At 43.8% G+C, this 17,127-nt stretch overlaps 1 protein-coding gene across 1 annotated transcript in view; it reads right to left on the bottom strand.

Annotated features, from left to right (window-relative positions):
* LOC138657502 (vomeronasal type-2 receptor 26-like) overlaps nucleotides 1-16,883 on the bottom strand; it is a 92,508-nt gene extending 75,625 nt beyond the window's left edge. The window contains exon 1 of the mRNA XM_069745286.1: nucleotides 16,794-16,883. Within this exon, the coding sequence (XP_069601387.1) occupies nucleotides 16,794-16,883 (90 nt within the window). The remainder of the gene's footprint in view (nucleotides 1-16,793) is intronic.
* Nucleotides 16,884-17,127: the final 244 nt, after the last annotated feature.

Here is a 17,127-nt window from a genome sequence, read left to right on the forward strand (position 1 = left end):
TTGGTTGTGCTTTCACACTTGTGGTAGCATGAGAATGACACTACAACCCAAACAAATGGCTCAGGTATTGCAGGTCATCCAGGATGACACATCAATATGAGCTGTGGCAAGGTTTCCTGTGTCTGTCAGCGTAGGCTCCAGAGGCTGGAGGCCCTACCAGGAGACAGGCAAGTACACCAGGAGATATGGAGGGAGCCATAGGAGGGCAACAACCCAGCAGCAGGATCGCTACCTCAGCCTTTGTGCAAGGAGGAACAGGAGGAGCACTGCCAGAGCCCTGCAAAATGACCTCCAGCAGGTCAAAAATGGGCATATGTCTGCACAAACAGTTAGAAACCAACTCCATGAGGATGGTCTGAGTCCACAGACGGAGTTTGTGCTCACAGCCCAACACCATGCAGGACGCTTGGCATTTTCCACAGAACACCAGGATTGGCAAATTCACCACAGGCGCCCTGTACTCTTCACAGATGAAGAAGGTTCACACTGAGCACATGTGATAGATGTGACAGACTCTGGGGATGCGTGTAGAGTGATCTGCTGCCTGCAACATCCTTCAGTGTGACCAGTTTGGCAGTGGGCCAGTAATGGTGCAGCCGCCAGAGGTAGACTGATTGCCACTAGGTACCGAGAAGTGATCCTCAGACCCCTTGTGAAAATATATGCTGGTGTGGTTGGCCCTGAGTTCCTCTTAATGCAGGGCAGTGCAAGACCTCATGTGGCTGGAGTGTGTCAGCAGTTCCTGCAAGATGAAGGCATTGAAGCTATGGACTGGCCCACCCATTCCCCCGGACCTGAATCCGATTGAACACGTCTGGGATATCATGTCTCGCACCATCCACCAATATCACGTTGCACCACAGACTGTCCAGGAGTTGGCGGATGCTTTAGTTCAGGTCTGGGAGGAGATCTCTCAGGAGACCATCCGCCGCCTCATCAGGAGCATGGCCAGGCATTGTAGGGAGGTCATAAAGGCACATGGAGGCCACTCACACTACTGAGCATCATTTCCTTGTCTTGAGGCATTTTCACTGTTTGATCAGCATGTAACTTCATTTTCCACTTTGATTTTGGGCATCATTCCAACTCCGGACCTCCGTTATATGTTAGTTACGGTTTATGTTGATCATTTTTAGGTTTTATTGTTCTCAACATATTTCACTATGCAATGAATAAAGATTTACAACTGGAATATTTCATTCAGTGATATCTAGTATGTGGTACTTTAGTGTTCCCTTATTTTTTTGAGCGGTGTATATATATATATATATATATATATATATATATATATGTATATATATATGTATATATATATATATATATATATATACTGTATATGTCTTTATATTTCATAGAGAGATAGATAGAAGAATAGCCGGTGATTAATTTTTGTAAAATCACTGCAGGAGACGGCAGGATAGAAGACATGGTTTACATACAGTAAATATATGCAGAACAGGTAGATATATACATGACAGTGAGCAATACAATTAATAGCGTGTGTGTGCAAATTATTTGACATGTATGTAATTAATAAAAGATTACAGAAAAAAATGGTGTGGGCTCCAGTGCAATATTCAAAACCAGCAGAGGGAAAGCCAGATGTTTATAGCCCGGAAAGGGGGTAATACCCATGGAGCTTCACAAGCTATTAATATCAGCTCACATCTGTATACTTAGCCTTTACTGGCTATTAAAATGAGGGACACCCCCCAAAAAATGACATGGGGTCCCCCCACCATTAATAACCAGCAAAGGCTATGCCGACAGCTGCAGGCTGATATTAATAGCCTAGGAAGGGACCATGAATATTGCCCCCCCCCCAGCTACACACATCAGCTCCAAGCTATCCAGAAAAGGTGAATCTATAAGATGTGCCAATTCTGGCACTTAGCCTCGCTCTTCCCTGCCCTGTAGTGGAGGCCAGTGGAGTAATAGTTTGGAGGTTTATGCCACCTTTATATTGTAAGGTGACATCAAGCCTGGCTTAGTAATTGAGAGTTGTAAATTAGACACCTCTCCATTAGGATTGAGCGACTTTTACATTTTTAGGATCGAGTCGGGTCGGGTGAAATTAGCCGATTATCGCGAAAAGTCGGGGATCGAACGAAACAAGAAACCCAATGCAAGTTAATGGGGAATCAAAGTCGGCAGTGAGTGGAGGACAGGAAAACACCTACAGTGCCCATTTTAATGTCAAAAACATCAATTCTTGTCACTTAAGCTTGTCAATCTTAATTTACCTTATAATAATTGTTCGGCATTGAAAATTGGGTGTCATTTGGCTAAAGTTGTGGGGGGGTAAGGCTGGTTCAAGTTTTTCGTGGGCCCTGGAAACGCGGACTACATCATGGCGATGGAGCAGGGAGAGGTTAGTATTAAAACGTTGCAGATGCTGTGATCCTGAGCAAGCAGTGGGGGCCCATTCGTTCGCATTGGTACTGGCACAGGGCCCCTCAAAGTACGGCGGTGCGTTTGCCCGGCTGTGGCGCCTCCCACCGGCAGCAACACTTTTGCATACTATGAGGGGCCCTGTGCCAGTGATGTCGCCAACGAGAATGCCCACCCACCTGATAAAGGAACCTGCACTTTCATCTGCACGTTCCTCTTTGTCCCCGTGTAAGGTGGTATAGTATGCGGGAGGGGGAACCTGACTTTCAGCAGGATCAGATTCTGGCTGTGTAGCGTGCAAGAGGAATATAGTGGCCTGGGTCAATGTACCAGCAGACTCATCTAGCACTGGCTGGGCAATGGGCAGGATGAGGAGGAAACACAGATATAGGCCCAAATAATAAAGTGGGCTAAATGTAGTTCAAAATTGGTAACAGGACTAACCAGGCGGCATTGCTTTGTTCAGTGGAGGACTGTTGTGAATTCTGTTGTCGAACTCCCTCCTGTGGTCGTGAATGGTACTTCGGCGAGCTCTGTCTATGGACTCCCTCTGGTGGCTGTGAGTGGAGCTGCTGCTTCTGAGGTTCCTTACACAGGTGACGTGGTTTATCCTGTGGTTGGCTGCTCTATTTAACTCCACTCAGATCGTTACTCCATGCCAGCTATCAATGTTCCTGCATTGGTTCAGTTCGCTCCTGGATCTTTCTGGTTACCTGTCTGCTCCAGCAGAAGCTAAGTCCCTGATAGTTATAATTTGTTCATTGTTTTCTTGTCCTGCTGGATATCATGATTCTGCCTTGCTAGCTGGAAGCTCTGGGATGCAGAGTGGCATCTCCGTACCGTTAGTCGGTGCAGAGGTCTTTTTGCACACTTTGCGTGGTCTTTTGTAGTTTTTTGTGCTGACCGCAAAGATACCTTTCCTATCTTCTGTCTGTTTAGTAAGTCTGGCCTCCCTTTGCTGAAATCTGTTTCATTTCTGTGTTTGTGACTTCATCTTAACTCACAGTCAATATATGTGGGGGGCTTCCTTTACCTTTGGGGAATTTCTCTGAGGCAAGGTAGGCTTTATTTTCTATCTTTAGGGCTAGCTAGCTCTTAGGCTGTGAAGAGACGTCTAGGGAGTGTCAGGAACGCTCCACGGGTATTTCTAGTTGTTGTGATAGGATTAAGGGTTGCGGTCAGCAGAGCTCCCGCATCCCAGAGCTTGTCCTGTGTCAGTTTAACTATCAGGTCGTGCCGGGTGCTCCTAACCACCAGGTCCATAACAGTGGACAACTGTAATGAGAGGCTGACACAGTGAGTAGGCCAAAATAAGTAAGTAGGCTAAATGCAGTTCAAAATTGGTAACAGTAGTAAACAGGCGGCACTGCTTTTTTCAGTGGAGGAGAACACCAAGGAGCAACAGACACCGTTAGTAGGTCCCAACCAAACTAGTAGCCCAAATGCAGTTTCAGATTAAAAAAATAGGCCGAAAGCCTGAAGATCGAAGCTCAGGAAAAAATACCAAGAGAACACCAAGGAGCGGCAGACACCGTTAGTAGGCCCCAACCAAACTAGTAGCCCAAATGCAGTTTCAGATTAAAAATATAGGCCGAAAGCCTGAAGATCGAAGCTCAGGAAAACAAACCAGGAGAACACCAAGGAGCAGCAGACACCGTTAGTAGGCCCCAACCAAACTAGTAGCCCAAATGCAGTTTCAGATTAAAAATATAGGCCGAAAGCCTGAAGATCGAAGCTCAGGAAAACAAACCAGGAGAACACCAAGGAGCGGCAGACACCGTTAGTAGGCCCCAACCAAACTAGTAGCCCAAATGCAGTTTCACATTAAAAATATCAGCCGAAAGCCTGAAGATTGAAGCTCAGATTTGTTCAGTTGAGAACACCAAGCAGCTGCAGACACCCTTATTAGGCCCAACCAAACTAGAAGTTCAAATGCAGTTTAATATCTGATATAGGCTGAAAGCCTGAAGATTGAAGCTCAGATTTGTTCATTGGAGAAAATCAAGCAGCCGCAGACACCGTTACTAGGCCCAACCAAACAAGTAGCTTAAATGCAGTTAAGTATCTGATACAGCCCGAAAGCCTGAGGATTGAAGCTCGTCTTTGCTCAGTGAAGGGAAACAAAAAACAGCGGCAGACAGTGTTAGTACACCCAACCAAACCATTAGCCCAAATGCAGTTTTATATGTGAGATAGGCCGAAAGACTGAAGATTGAAGCTCAGCTTTGTGAAGTGGAGGTGAACACCAAGCAGCGTCAGACACCGTTAGTACGCCCAACCAAAACAGTAGCCGAAATGCAGTTTAATATCTGACAACGGATTAAAACTGAGGCTCAGCTTTGTTTAGTGAAGGACAACCGTAATGGGAGGCAGACACAGTTAGTAGGCCTAAGTAAGAAAGTAGGCAAAATGCAGTTGAAAATTGGTTAGTGGAGTACGCAGGCGGCATAGCTTTCTTCAGCGGAGGTCAACTGTAACATGTGGCACAGACAGAAAGAGTAGGCCTACAATTAAAAAGGGTGGCTAATTGCAGTTCAAAATTTGTAAGAGGAGTACACGGGTGGCACAGCGTGGTTCAGCGGAGGAGGACAAGTGTTATTAGTGACTCTGATGCACTGAATAGGCCTAAAATAAAAAAAGAAGGCTATATTCTGTTCACACTTGGTAAGAGGAGTACACAGGCGGCCTTGCTGGGTTCAGCGGTGGGAGTCTGATGCAGTTACTAGGCCAAAATAACTAAGTTGGCTAAATGCTGTTCTAGATTGGTAAGAGGAGAACAGAGGCAGCATAGATTGGTTCAGCGGAGGACTTCTGTAATAAGTGCCTCAGACAGGCTGACAGACGCCTAAAAAAAAAAGGTGCCTAAATGCAGTTCAAAACTGCTATCAGGACTAACCAGGCGGCATAGCTTGTTTCAGGGGGGACAGTTGTAATGTCTGGCACAGACAGACAGACAGACATACAGAGGCCTAAACTAAAAAACGCTGGCAAATTGGAGTTCTAAATTTGTACGAGGAGTACACAGGCGGCATAGCTTTGTTCAGCGGAAGTCAACTGTTAGAAGTGGCTGACACAATTAGTAGGCCAAAATACTAAAGTGGGCTAAATATCAGCCAAGGAATTGGTCTTAAATAAACTGGGGGCATAGCAAGGTACAAGGGTGGGCTCTTCCGCAGAGTTGCAGACAGGGGTAGTTGGCGCAAAGTATTAAGGGGTGTCAATGGAAGCCAGGGCCCCTATTTTTACGATCATCTGTTATTGCAACAAATTTGTAATGCCAGTGCCATTTAAGGATTTAACAGCATAGACCACATAGTGGTGGGGCAGGGAGAGGTGAGTTTTGCAAGTGGTAGAGTACTGCTCGAGCTGGATGGAACACTCTCTCGTGGACGGCGGTACTGGCTCAGGGACCCTCATGTTACAACGGTGTATCTGACATTGGTTGTGCACCACCAGCGTCAGAGACACTTCATTGTAATATGTGGGACCCTGTGCCAATGCCGTCGACCAAGAGTGGGCACACCCACCTGTCCAGGCAAACGGCACTCGCATGGGTGCTTGTGCCAGATGGTGACCACGTCCCTGTGGGGGTAGTCAGCCCATTTAGGGAGGCATAAAAATTGCCTATGGTAGACATTCAGCTGCTGCAAATGGAGGAATTGGAGAATTCAGCAAGAGGACAGCAAAAGCAATACATTTTTCAGGCAAGCTACGTGTCAGCTGGGGATGGTGGGGCAAAATAATTGGAAATCCATGATTGGTTCATTTTAATCTGGATCTGGATAGGTTGGAAACTTGGGCTGAAAGGTGGCAGATGAGTTTTAACAATGATAAATGTAAGGTTATACACATGGGAAGAAGGAATCAATATCACCATTACACACTGAACGGGAAACCACTGGGTAAATCTGACAGGGAGAAGGACTTGGGGATCCTAGTTAATGATAAACTTACCTGGAGCAGCCAGTGCCAGGCAGCAGCTGCCAAGGCAAACAGGATCATGGGGTGCATTAAAAGAGGTCTGGATACACATGATGAGAGCATTATACTGCCTCTGTACAAATTCCTAGTTAGACCGCACATGGAGTACTTTGTCCAGTTTTGGGCACCGGTGCTCAGGAAGGATATAATGGAACTAGAGAGAGTACAAAGGAGGGCAACAAAATTAATAAAGGGGATGGGAGAACTACAATACCCAGATAGATTAGCGAAATTAGGATTATTTAGTCTAGAAAAAAGACGACTGAGGGACGATCTAATAACCATGTATAAGTATATAAGGGGACAATACAAATATCTCGCTGAGGATTTGTTTATACCAAGGAAGGTGACGGGCACAAGGGGGCATTCTTTGCGTCTGGAGGAGAGAAGGTTTTTCCACCAACATAGAAGAGGATTCTTTACTGTTAGGGCAGTGAGAATCTGGAATTGCTGCCTGAGGAGGTGGTGATGGCGAACTCAGTCGAGGGGTTCAAGAGAGGCCTGGATCTCTTCCTGGAGCAGAACAATATTGTATCATACAATTATTAGGTTCTGTAGAAGGACGTAGATCTGGGGATTTATTATGATGGAATATAGGTTGAACTGGATGGACAAATGTCTTTTTTCGGCCTTACTAACTATGTTACTATGTTACTATGTTACTATGTAATGAAGGTTAGATTATCAACATTTCGTGGAGCCAGACGTGTCCTTTTTTCGGTCAGTATAGAACCAGCAGCACTGAAGACCTCTTCTGAGAGCACACAAGCAGCTGGGCAAGCGAGCTCCTGTAATGCATATTCTGCCAATTCGGGCCAGGTGTCTAGTTTACGGTACGGGACGTTTGGTAGTTAGTCCATGCTATGGTTAGATGTCTACGCATGCACGTTGTATTTAAATTTTTAACATTCTTCCCTCTGCTAAAGGTCTTGGAGCATTTCTTACATATAACTTTGGACTGATCATTCGGATCTTGGTAAAAAAAATTCCCACACTGCACTCGTCCTACTATGTAATACCTTTTCAGGCTTTGCACTCTGTGCTACTGTCACTGGATTGCAACACTGTCCTAAACCTGTTGTTGTTTTTGAGACACGTTTTTGGCCTGATGCGGGCCTGCCAGATGACAGCTTTTGCGATGTAGATGGCTGCTGCTGATCATTCTCCTCCGCTTCAGAGCTACAGGCTGCGGCACCCTCTTCCCCCAATGGCTGCCAATCTGGGTCAACAACTGGGTCATCTATCACCTCCTCTTCAATGTCATGTGCACCTTCCTCTGTGTCACCGTGTAAGGTGCTATAGCGTTCGGGACTGGGCACCATAGTCTCATCAGGGTCAGATTCAGGCTCAGTACACTGCGAGGGCAAAGTAGTGATCTGAGTCAATGGAACAACATAATAATCTAGCTGTGGCTGTGCATCTGTGCACTCCATGTCTGATTCATCCTGTAATGGGCTTTTAACAATTTCCTTCTCTAACCCAGGCATGGTATGTGTAAAGAGCTCCATGGAGTAAAGTGTAGTGTTGCCTGCCGCATCCTTCACTTTTGTTTTGGTTGAAGGACACAAGGAAGAAACTTTTTCCGGACCTTGAGCAGCCACTGACGACTCGCTGCTTTTAGTTTTCGAAGATTCTGAAGAGGAGGTGAAAGAGCTAGAGGCTGAGTCAGCAAGGAAAGCCAAAACTTGTTCCTGCTGCTCCGGATTTAAAAGCTGTTTTCCTACTCCCAGATAAGGGAACCTTCGAGGCCTTGTGTAGCCAGACGATGACGCTGCCTCTACACCTCGAGCCTTTGGTGCTATCTTGCTTTTCCCAGTACCACCAGATGCTCCACTACCACCACCACCATCAGTACCAGCTGGCAACGACCGCCCACGGCCTCTTCCACCAGACTTCCTCATTTTTGCAGAAATGTTAGAAAAAGAACAACCGTTATATGCTACTGTTGTACAAGGAAGAAGGTGTATATTAACTATTGGAGAATTTATATCTCCCTTATTTTTCGTGAGACTGCAGGTAACAACAGGCCCTCTGTGTTAAACTACACACACTGTACAAAGCAGAACGTAGGTGGCAGATATACGCCAAACAGAACTCACGTTAATCCACTTCGTAGCAATTTAAAGCAGCCTTTTTTTGTGGGAGACTGCAGGAAAAAACAGGCCCAGTGTATGACAACACACAATATACAAAGCAGAACGTGGCTGCCAGATAAATCAAAAAATACAAGGGCTGTATTAGAATTTCAATCTCCCTACAATGATCAAAGGACAAGTATGGCAGCAATAAAAAGGACTGCTGCACACAAAAGAGTGTGGATAAAGAAACAAGATAACTGTGCAGAAAGAAGCAACAGGATTTTTGCTTTGAAAAAAGCAGTTGGTTTCCACAGCGGCGTACACACTGCAATGCAGCTATCAGGGAGCCTTATAAGGCAGCATAAGAAGCTACAGAGCTCATGCACCCCCCAAAAAAAAACACTGTCCCTGCAAAGAAAAGGTGGTGTTGGATAGTGGAAATTGCTACAGCACAATCGGTTTGGTGGTTAATGGACCCTGCCTAACAATATCCCTGCTTCTGACGAAGCTGCAGCAACCTCTCCCTATGCTCAGATCGGCAGAAGTAAGATGACGGTTGGCGTGTATGCCCCTTTATAGCCCCTGTGACGCCGCAGAAAGCAAGACAATCACTGCCATGCCCTTCTCTAAGATGGTGGGGACTGAGACCTATGTCATCACGCTGCCCACACTCTGCGTCCTCCTTCATTGGATGAGAAATGGCGCTCAAAGGGTCATACGAAACGCGACTTTGGCGCACAGATCACCGACCTCATGGCCGATCCCACAGTGGGATCAGGTCGGGTTTCACAAAACCCGACTTTACCAAAAGTCGGCGATTTATTAAAATTTCCGATCCGTTTCGCTCAACCCTACTCTCCATTACTAATCCTATAGTTGTTACAGATTAAATAAAGAGAAAGCCAGAATAAAGTGTTTTAATGAAATAGAACACTATACAGTTTCCCATCTTTATTGTATTCCTAATTCCTGTGATGCCCTCATTCTCCTGTAATAAACAAAATAAAAAAGCAATAATATACCATACCTGTCCGCAGGTGTTGTCTGGCACTTTTGATCCTGGGCGGCAATCACTAGGGAAATGGCCCTCGAGCTGCAGTCGCCCTCCTTTGCCCTACTAATCGCTGCCTGCTGCATGAAAGCAACAGATATAACAGGCTTTAAAACAGGCTTGTAAATAGATATATAAATAGAATGGAGCTTGCTGCATAGATATGGGAGCAGACCAAAGCTTCCTGCCTACATAGATACTGTAACAGAAGCAAGCTGACTATAGTGATCAGTACCTTGGCCATTACACATCCTAGTTGAGTATTGTTTATAGAGTTGTTTTTCATCTCTAGTGTCACTGCAGAAGTATCCCTACCCTTTAGAGTGTAAGCTATTATAGTCTGAGGGCTCCCACTCTCTCTGTTCCTCACGCTGGCACGGTTAGCAGATAGATTTTAGATAGCTAGGTGGTTGTTTCTTACTCACATAGTTATAGATTAGCTAGGTAGTGTCCTGTGTGGCTGTGAAATGGACCTCTCAGCAATTTTTTTTGCCATTTCTGAGGTCCAGAGACAAAGACAGCAGGGCACATGTCATACCAGTGTGTTGTGTTGTGCACTGCTTCCATTGTGCTCAATGCATGAGTATAGCATTCTAAATCTTATTTTTTTTTTCACTAGCTAAATATGACAAAGCATGCCATATCTCACTTTGTCATTTAGTGATGATGTGATATTGTTCTGTGATTTGAGCTGTTGTGCATGAATAAATATTTTTTGGGGGCAGTTGCTACCATGATTCACCATGTCATATCTCATTTTGTTATTTAGTGGTGGTGAAATTCCACAATGTGCATATTAAAAAAAAATTTTTCTGTTGCTTAATGTGATACAGCCTGCCGTATTCCATATTGTTTTTTGTGGAGGTGATATGAAACTGTCTGCAGACCTAACGCACATTAAAAAAAAACATAATTTTTTCAGTTGCAAATCGTGGCACTACCCATCGTTTCCCACGTTGTCATTTTGTGCCCGTGATATGAAACTGTCTGCAGACCACACGCACATTAAAATATTTTTTTTTAATTTCTGTTGCTAAACATGATGCAGCCCACTATATCCAACCTTGTCATTTAGTGGTGTTGAAATTGTTTTGTGTACAAAGCTCGTTATTTATTTATTTTTTTACAAATGTGATGCAGCAGCGAGATATGAGTTTGAAATTGTTCTGAGCCTACCTTCCAGATCAGTGTTCCCCAAGTCCGGTCCTCAAGAGCCACCAACAGGTCATGTTTTCAGGATTTCATTAGTATTGCACAGGTGATAATTGCATCACCTGGACAGGCAAGAATTCCATCACCTGTGCAATACTAAGGAAATAATGAAAACATGACCTGTTGTTTGCTCTTGAGGACCGGAGTTGGGGAACACTGTTCTAGATTATGTAATTCTTTGGCAACTAATTTCTCATGGGCATATTTTATCGCTAGCTTGATTCGTGCATCTGTTACAGCTTGTATCTTCTGACAAGCATCAAGCAATCTCTGGTAATTGGTGTTGGGTAAAGAATAATCCTGGATCTCATACCTCCTGTAGCCGCCCTGTTATTGATCCTGTTGTACATTACCATTCCTTGGATTGTCATGCCCTTTTTTCTGATCAGTTCATCTAACGACGCATCAGCCATATTTGTCTGGAAAACCAGCCCCTTACCAGCAGCAACTGTAGGAAAAAGGGCATTCTAACGCCACAGACAATTTTCTAGATTATACAGGCTTAATCCACACTGAAAATATTTTTTTATGTTACTAACGTGATAATGAAGGGAAGATCTCAGTTTGAATTAGTTTTGAGCATCTGGTCAATGTTATACATGCCTCATCTACAGGCCAAAGAAATATTCTTTTAATAATGAAGCAAAACGAGAAGCAAAACACGTCCACACTGCTGCGATTCGTTAGACCCTAATGCCTCTAACCTTTGATTGCTGTTTTAGCCGTAATAACTAGTGTTGAGCATTCCGATACCGCAAGTATTGGGTATCGGCCGATATTTGCGGTATCGGAATTCCGATACCGAGTTCCGATATTTTTGTGATATCGGGAATCGGTATCGGGATCCATATTCATGTGTAAAATAAAGAATAAAAATAAAAAATATTGATATACTCACCCTCTGACGCGCCCTGGTTGAAACTGCTGTAACCGGCAGTCTCCCCTCCTAAGAATGAGCGAGTGAAGGACCTGCGATGACGTCGCGGCTTGTGATTGGTCGCGTGAGTGGTCACATGAGCGGTCACACGACCAATCACAAGCCACGACGTCATCGAAGGTCCTTCACCCTGCATTCTTAGGAACAGAGGCTGCCGGTTACACCGCTTATAGCCAGGGGCCGTCGGAGGGGTGAGTACATCTATATTTTTTTATTTGTATTCTTTATTTTTTACATGAATATGGATCCCAGGGCCTGAAGGAGAGTTTCCTCTGCTTCAGACCCTGGGAACCATTACAGGATACCTTCCGATATTTGCGTCCCATTGACTTGTATTGGTATCGGATATCGGTATCGGCGATATCCGATATTTTTCAGATATCGGCCGATACAATCCGATACCGATACTTTCAAATATCGGACGGTATTGCTCAACAATAGTAATAACATTTCCCCATATACAACTTGGGTGCTGCATCCAAAAACGGGACCAGTTGAAGTGCTGTGTGCACGAAACGGCCGTCGTCCATTTGTCTCCACATCCCTCCATGCTGCATTATTGCATGTCCGAATAAAAGTCTGACACTTCTACTCTGGTGAGTGCGCTACACTTTTTTGCTCTTTTTATGTATTCTTTTACTAATTTCACACAGTAAGGTACAACTCACTTGGAAATTTAGTGACACCTTGATATTTATTGCTTTTGTTCTCCATCCCCTGGTGTGTACTGGTTTAGTTCTCCAACACAAGATGTTTAGTAGTTTAGATCTCCAACTCTCGTTGTCTATTAGTTTAGTTCACCATGTTTTGGTGTTAATTTCTATCCTTCTGCAATCATAGCTATTTAGTAGTTTAGTTATCCAACCCCTATTGTCTATTAGCTTATTATCCATCTTATTGTGTGAAGTGGTTTAGTTCTACAACACTAGCTGTGTAGTATTTCAGTTCTCCAACCCCTGTTGTCTAGCAGTTTAGTTATCCATCTTATGGTGTGTACTCATTTATTTCTTCATCCCCAAGTACCCTGCAAGCCTTGAGGATTACAAAACTTGTGTAGCAGACCTTTCCCCGACTGCCCCCACAGGTATCAGAGTCATGCAGTGCCCAATCTTTGTCCGGTTCAGTTCAATCTCCTACCTAGATGACACACCTCTTACCCTTTGTCCCATGAAATTATGAGTATAACCACAACTTAGACATTTTTAGGCTCTCCCTAAAAATAAATCTGGTTAGGCCGTCTATTATGTTCCCTAATCAAAGTCCATTTTGTATATATAGCCTGTTCGATACTTCTCTGAACATAATTCGCCATCAAACTCAACTGTACCCAAAACACTATTACAGCCTTTATCTCCACCCCATTTCCCCAAGATGGTTGTACCATCATTGTAAAAAAGCACTTGAAATTTGTGTCACCCCCACCTCATTGTAGATTGTAAGCTTTGAAGAGCAGGGTCGACATTATTTTTGCTTTAATTGTTTGATTATCTTAAACTTTTTAACTTTTGACTGTTTTAAATGAACTGCTGACTTGCAAAGCTATGACGAATATGTTTGTGATATATAAATAAAGGTTATTATTATTAGTAGATTGAAGTTAGTGAATTTCAAGCTTTTAGCTTTGCAATGTGTTGGAGGAAAGAATCTTTTAAGGGAGCACAACTGCACAAACAAGGGGTTGCTTCTGTGCTGACACAAGGTAGAGTAGGGCAAACACGACAAGCTGCTGGACTGTGAGAGAGGTGCAGGCAGAGATGTTATGGTGGATTGAGAAAAATGGGGTATGCTTGATATGTAAGATCAGTAAAAAAAACAGCAGGCACGTCCACCTCCATATCAGCTGATAGGCTCTCAGTCACCCCAACTGTAGGGGGTAAACAAATGGAGGTTCTGTGGCTGGAGACCTGTATGACAACACTTGCCATGGTGAGGGAGCAGGAAGAATCAGAAGGTGCGGATGATGGGGTGAACAGTGGTTGGCATACCAGCTCGTCTGCCTTTTAGCGCTGTGACATTCCCAGGTATATGCATGTTGATTGCTCATGTGCCAGTTCATGCAAGTAGTATTCAAATTATTTAATTTTGTTAACTCTACTATGTCGTTTTTCAAAAAGTTGATAGATGATGTGATTTTTTAGATTTTTGCCGGTCTGAAGAAAAGACCAAAGCTAGGCAAAAGATGAACCGCAAAGTGAACGCTGCTGTCCACTGCCAGAGTTGTCATGGTTGCATAACTCTGTGTCTATGTAGCATCCTCATCTTCCTCTTCCTACTACTCTGCTGAGCTACTCAGCTGCATGCCTCTGGATTTACCCCAACTGTGGTCTAAAACCTCATCGTCATCTCTATTCTCCCACTCCTCTCCCTGAGAGTCACCCTCCTCTGCCTTGACAGTACAATACTGTCTGTGGGTGCCTTAAGTATCTGAGTCTCGTCACAAATGGATCACCTTCACCCAGCAGTGTTAACATCTGTTTACTAGGGTTTGGATTATGCTCAAACCCAACTTCCGCTAGGCCCTGGATCAAAGTTTAAATAAATTTAGCCATTGGTGCAGATGATTTCCTCCTCTTGACTCTGTAAATATTTGGAGCATATGTGAAATGCATATGGCATACAATGTATGAACAGATCTTCAGACTCAGCCGACTGTGTCTCCCAACAGTCAGTTGTGTGTTTGGAGAGTTTTGACATGGGGGAAACAAGGGTAATTGGGGTACCACCACTGTGGACTGTACTGTGTGTGATGTTTAGGTGGAGGAAGAGGAGAAAATGATACTTGATGCAGCGCTTGCATCTACTGGAGCACATGATCTTTTTGCCCTCATTTAAAAAGCGTACCGCTGTATGGCTGCCAAAGAAAGGGAGTGTAGCAGCCCATCCAGTAACAGAATTTATAAAAATGTGGTACAATTTCTCACTGCAGCAAAACAAACCAAATTCTCATCCCTGATATCATACCTGTCTCACAACCCTAAACAGCTATTCAGTAATTTTAATTCTCTCCTCACTTCACCAGCTCCCACTTCCTCTCATCTCAGTTGAAGACTTTGCCTCACTACCTGTGAACTTGACTCAATAACGTCCAACCTCATTCCAAACCTTGCCACAGTCTTGCGCACTACTGATTTTTGGCTTTGACCTCAGTTGGGCAAATCATACTGTGCATGCACAAAGTCACAATTCAATGCTCATACTCAAAATTTGTACGTGATCTGCGATATTCACAGCGAAGAATCCATACAGCAAGCCGAGGAGGGGTGGAGTGACAGAACAGAGGCAATGCCCATCGGACCAGACAGAACAGATTAACATACAGCGTAGGACAAATAAAAAAAGTTTTTTTGGGTGATATGTGGGGAGTCAGGGGGTTTCAGAACTAGTTGTGGAATGAATAGCTGACTCTCAATTAAATGATATTTTTAGTTGGCAGGCCCAAAAAATTATGACAGGTTCCCTTTAAGGCTTCTCCTCCAATATGGAGCTGCCTGAGCTACATTGTATATTTGTTTGTTTGCCTTGCATGCTTGCCAGCTGTCTGGTTCCCCAGATCCACCCATCTGCTAGTCTACCCCATACACATCTGCTTGTATCTGTTTTTGCTCTTCTGTCCATCAGCTAGCCCAGATCACACCAGCCAGCCCCCATCAGTCTAACACCTAGTCCAGCCCGCACCTGCCAGTGCTTTTCTGTTTTTCAGCCAGTCCCATCTGCACTTGTGGTTCTAGTGTCCCTACAGTGCCTGCCTGCATATTTCATCCGTCCTATGAGCCATAGCAGCCTACCCACTGTAGAGGGTCAGTGTCTCCTCCTTGTCCCTCCTTGAGTTGCAGTTTTCACCTGCTGCCACTTATCTGAGTTGGGATTTGGCAGGCCACCTTGTTACACCCCATCCAGGCTTTCTGAGGTAAACGGCAATGTGGTTCCACCGCCTTTCCCGTTATAGTCTACATTTGCTGTGTTGGCTGTGGTGGAAGAAGTGTTGATCCCCACTATATTAGTACTCCTCTATTGCATTTGATGTAACTTTGTTGGTGTCTGTCACTAATTTTTGTAAATGTTTAGACTCCAGGTTGGTTCTCTTTTATGCGCGTTGCCTGTAGCAATAGACCTATGAGACCGTCAGACCTGACCTGAATAATAGAAGTCTACGAAAATTATATTTGTGCCACCTGAGTGTGGCTGAGCATGAAAGCAGGTTGAGCTGTTGCACGTGGTATCAGGGCTCCTAGCAGAGCAGGCCTACACCCACCTCGTCTTACTTTGACGATCAATTCAAAGCTGAAAATGCTGGTCCAGGCTCCAATACCTCTTGCATGGATAATTGTTGCATTGCCATGCTACAATTTGTATGGTGGGTGAATTGAGGACACTTTCTTGGTGTCTATCCCTCATCTTTAGTGTTTGGTAGCTTTTGGGCCCATTTTAAGCTATTGTGTATGCATTTGTTTTTGTCTCCCTTTGACTTGAATGGTGTTCAGCTATGTTTGATGAATATTATACAAATAAATTGGCGAATATTGCAAATTTGGCAATCGTAATCAAAACTGAATATTGAGCTATTCACTCATCTCTAGTTAGGAAAAACTGTTCTAGAAATGGCCGATGCTGGTTGGTGGAAGATTGTGATTATGCTACTTTTACTGTGTATTGAATTAAATCGGGTGGAAGGAGGTTGCTGGAGACTTAAGAATTAACACCTCATCTGGAATGTATATACTGTGCAAACTTCTCCAGGCTCTGATGGCTTTAAAATCTTCTTGAAATCTTCTTGAAAAAAAGCTGTACACTATGTAAGATAAAAGCACTCATAGCAGGAAATCGACAGCATGTAGAAAAAGCATATTGATCTCAAACTTATTTATTTTAATGCTGTCTATCTATATAAATTATGTTGATAAAATGAGAATACCCATTTAGTGGAAAGAAAGTGTAACATTTTGACACAAAAATCATCCTTAGGGGAGCCTAAAATAAGAACAAAAAGGACAAATGTGAAGGTTTTCTCTAAAGGGATGTCAATACTACTAATCACACTACTAGAGATGGAGTGCATCAACATAAAATGATATTTCATTACATGTGTTCTTTATTCTGCATCATTTTTTTCAAATTGTGTTTTTATGGACTATTATTTTTTTACCTTTCTTCTGTATACATTAGTGTCATTTCCTTCCTTGTTTGTTCCTCTCATTTGTATACCTTTATACATGTTATCCAGTGCTTGAGCCATCATCAGTACAGCCGTGTACACTCTGTATGGCACACCATCCACATAATAATGGCTGTGATTTGTAAAACGTTGTTCACCAGTGCAATTGTAAAGGGGAAAAGAAATAGTATGCTGTAAAACAGAATTCTTTGCATAGTTTCTTGAAACACAATGCAGCGAAGTTATCCAAAGATCTTCTAGAATTGGATCATGTGGGTGAGTGGATGGGTGGAAGCTTAAAACCATTTCCTCCAATCCATGACAA

The sequence above is a fragment of the Ranitomeya imitator genome, chromosome 1 (genome assembly GCF_032444005.1).
Source record: "Ranitomeya imitator isolate aRanImi1 chromosome 1, aRanImi1.pri, whole genome shotgun sequence".
NCBI lineage: Eukaryota > Metazoa > Chordata > Amphibia > Anura > Dendrobatidae > Ranitomeya > Ranitomeya imitator.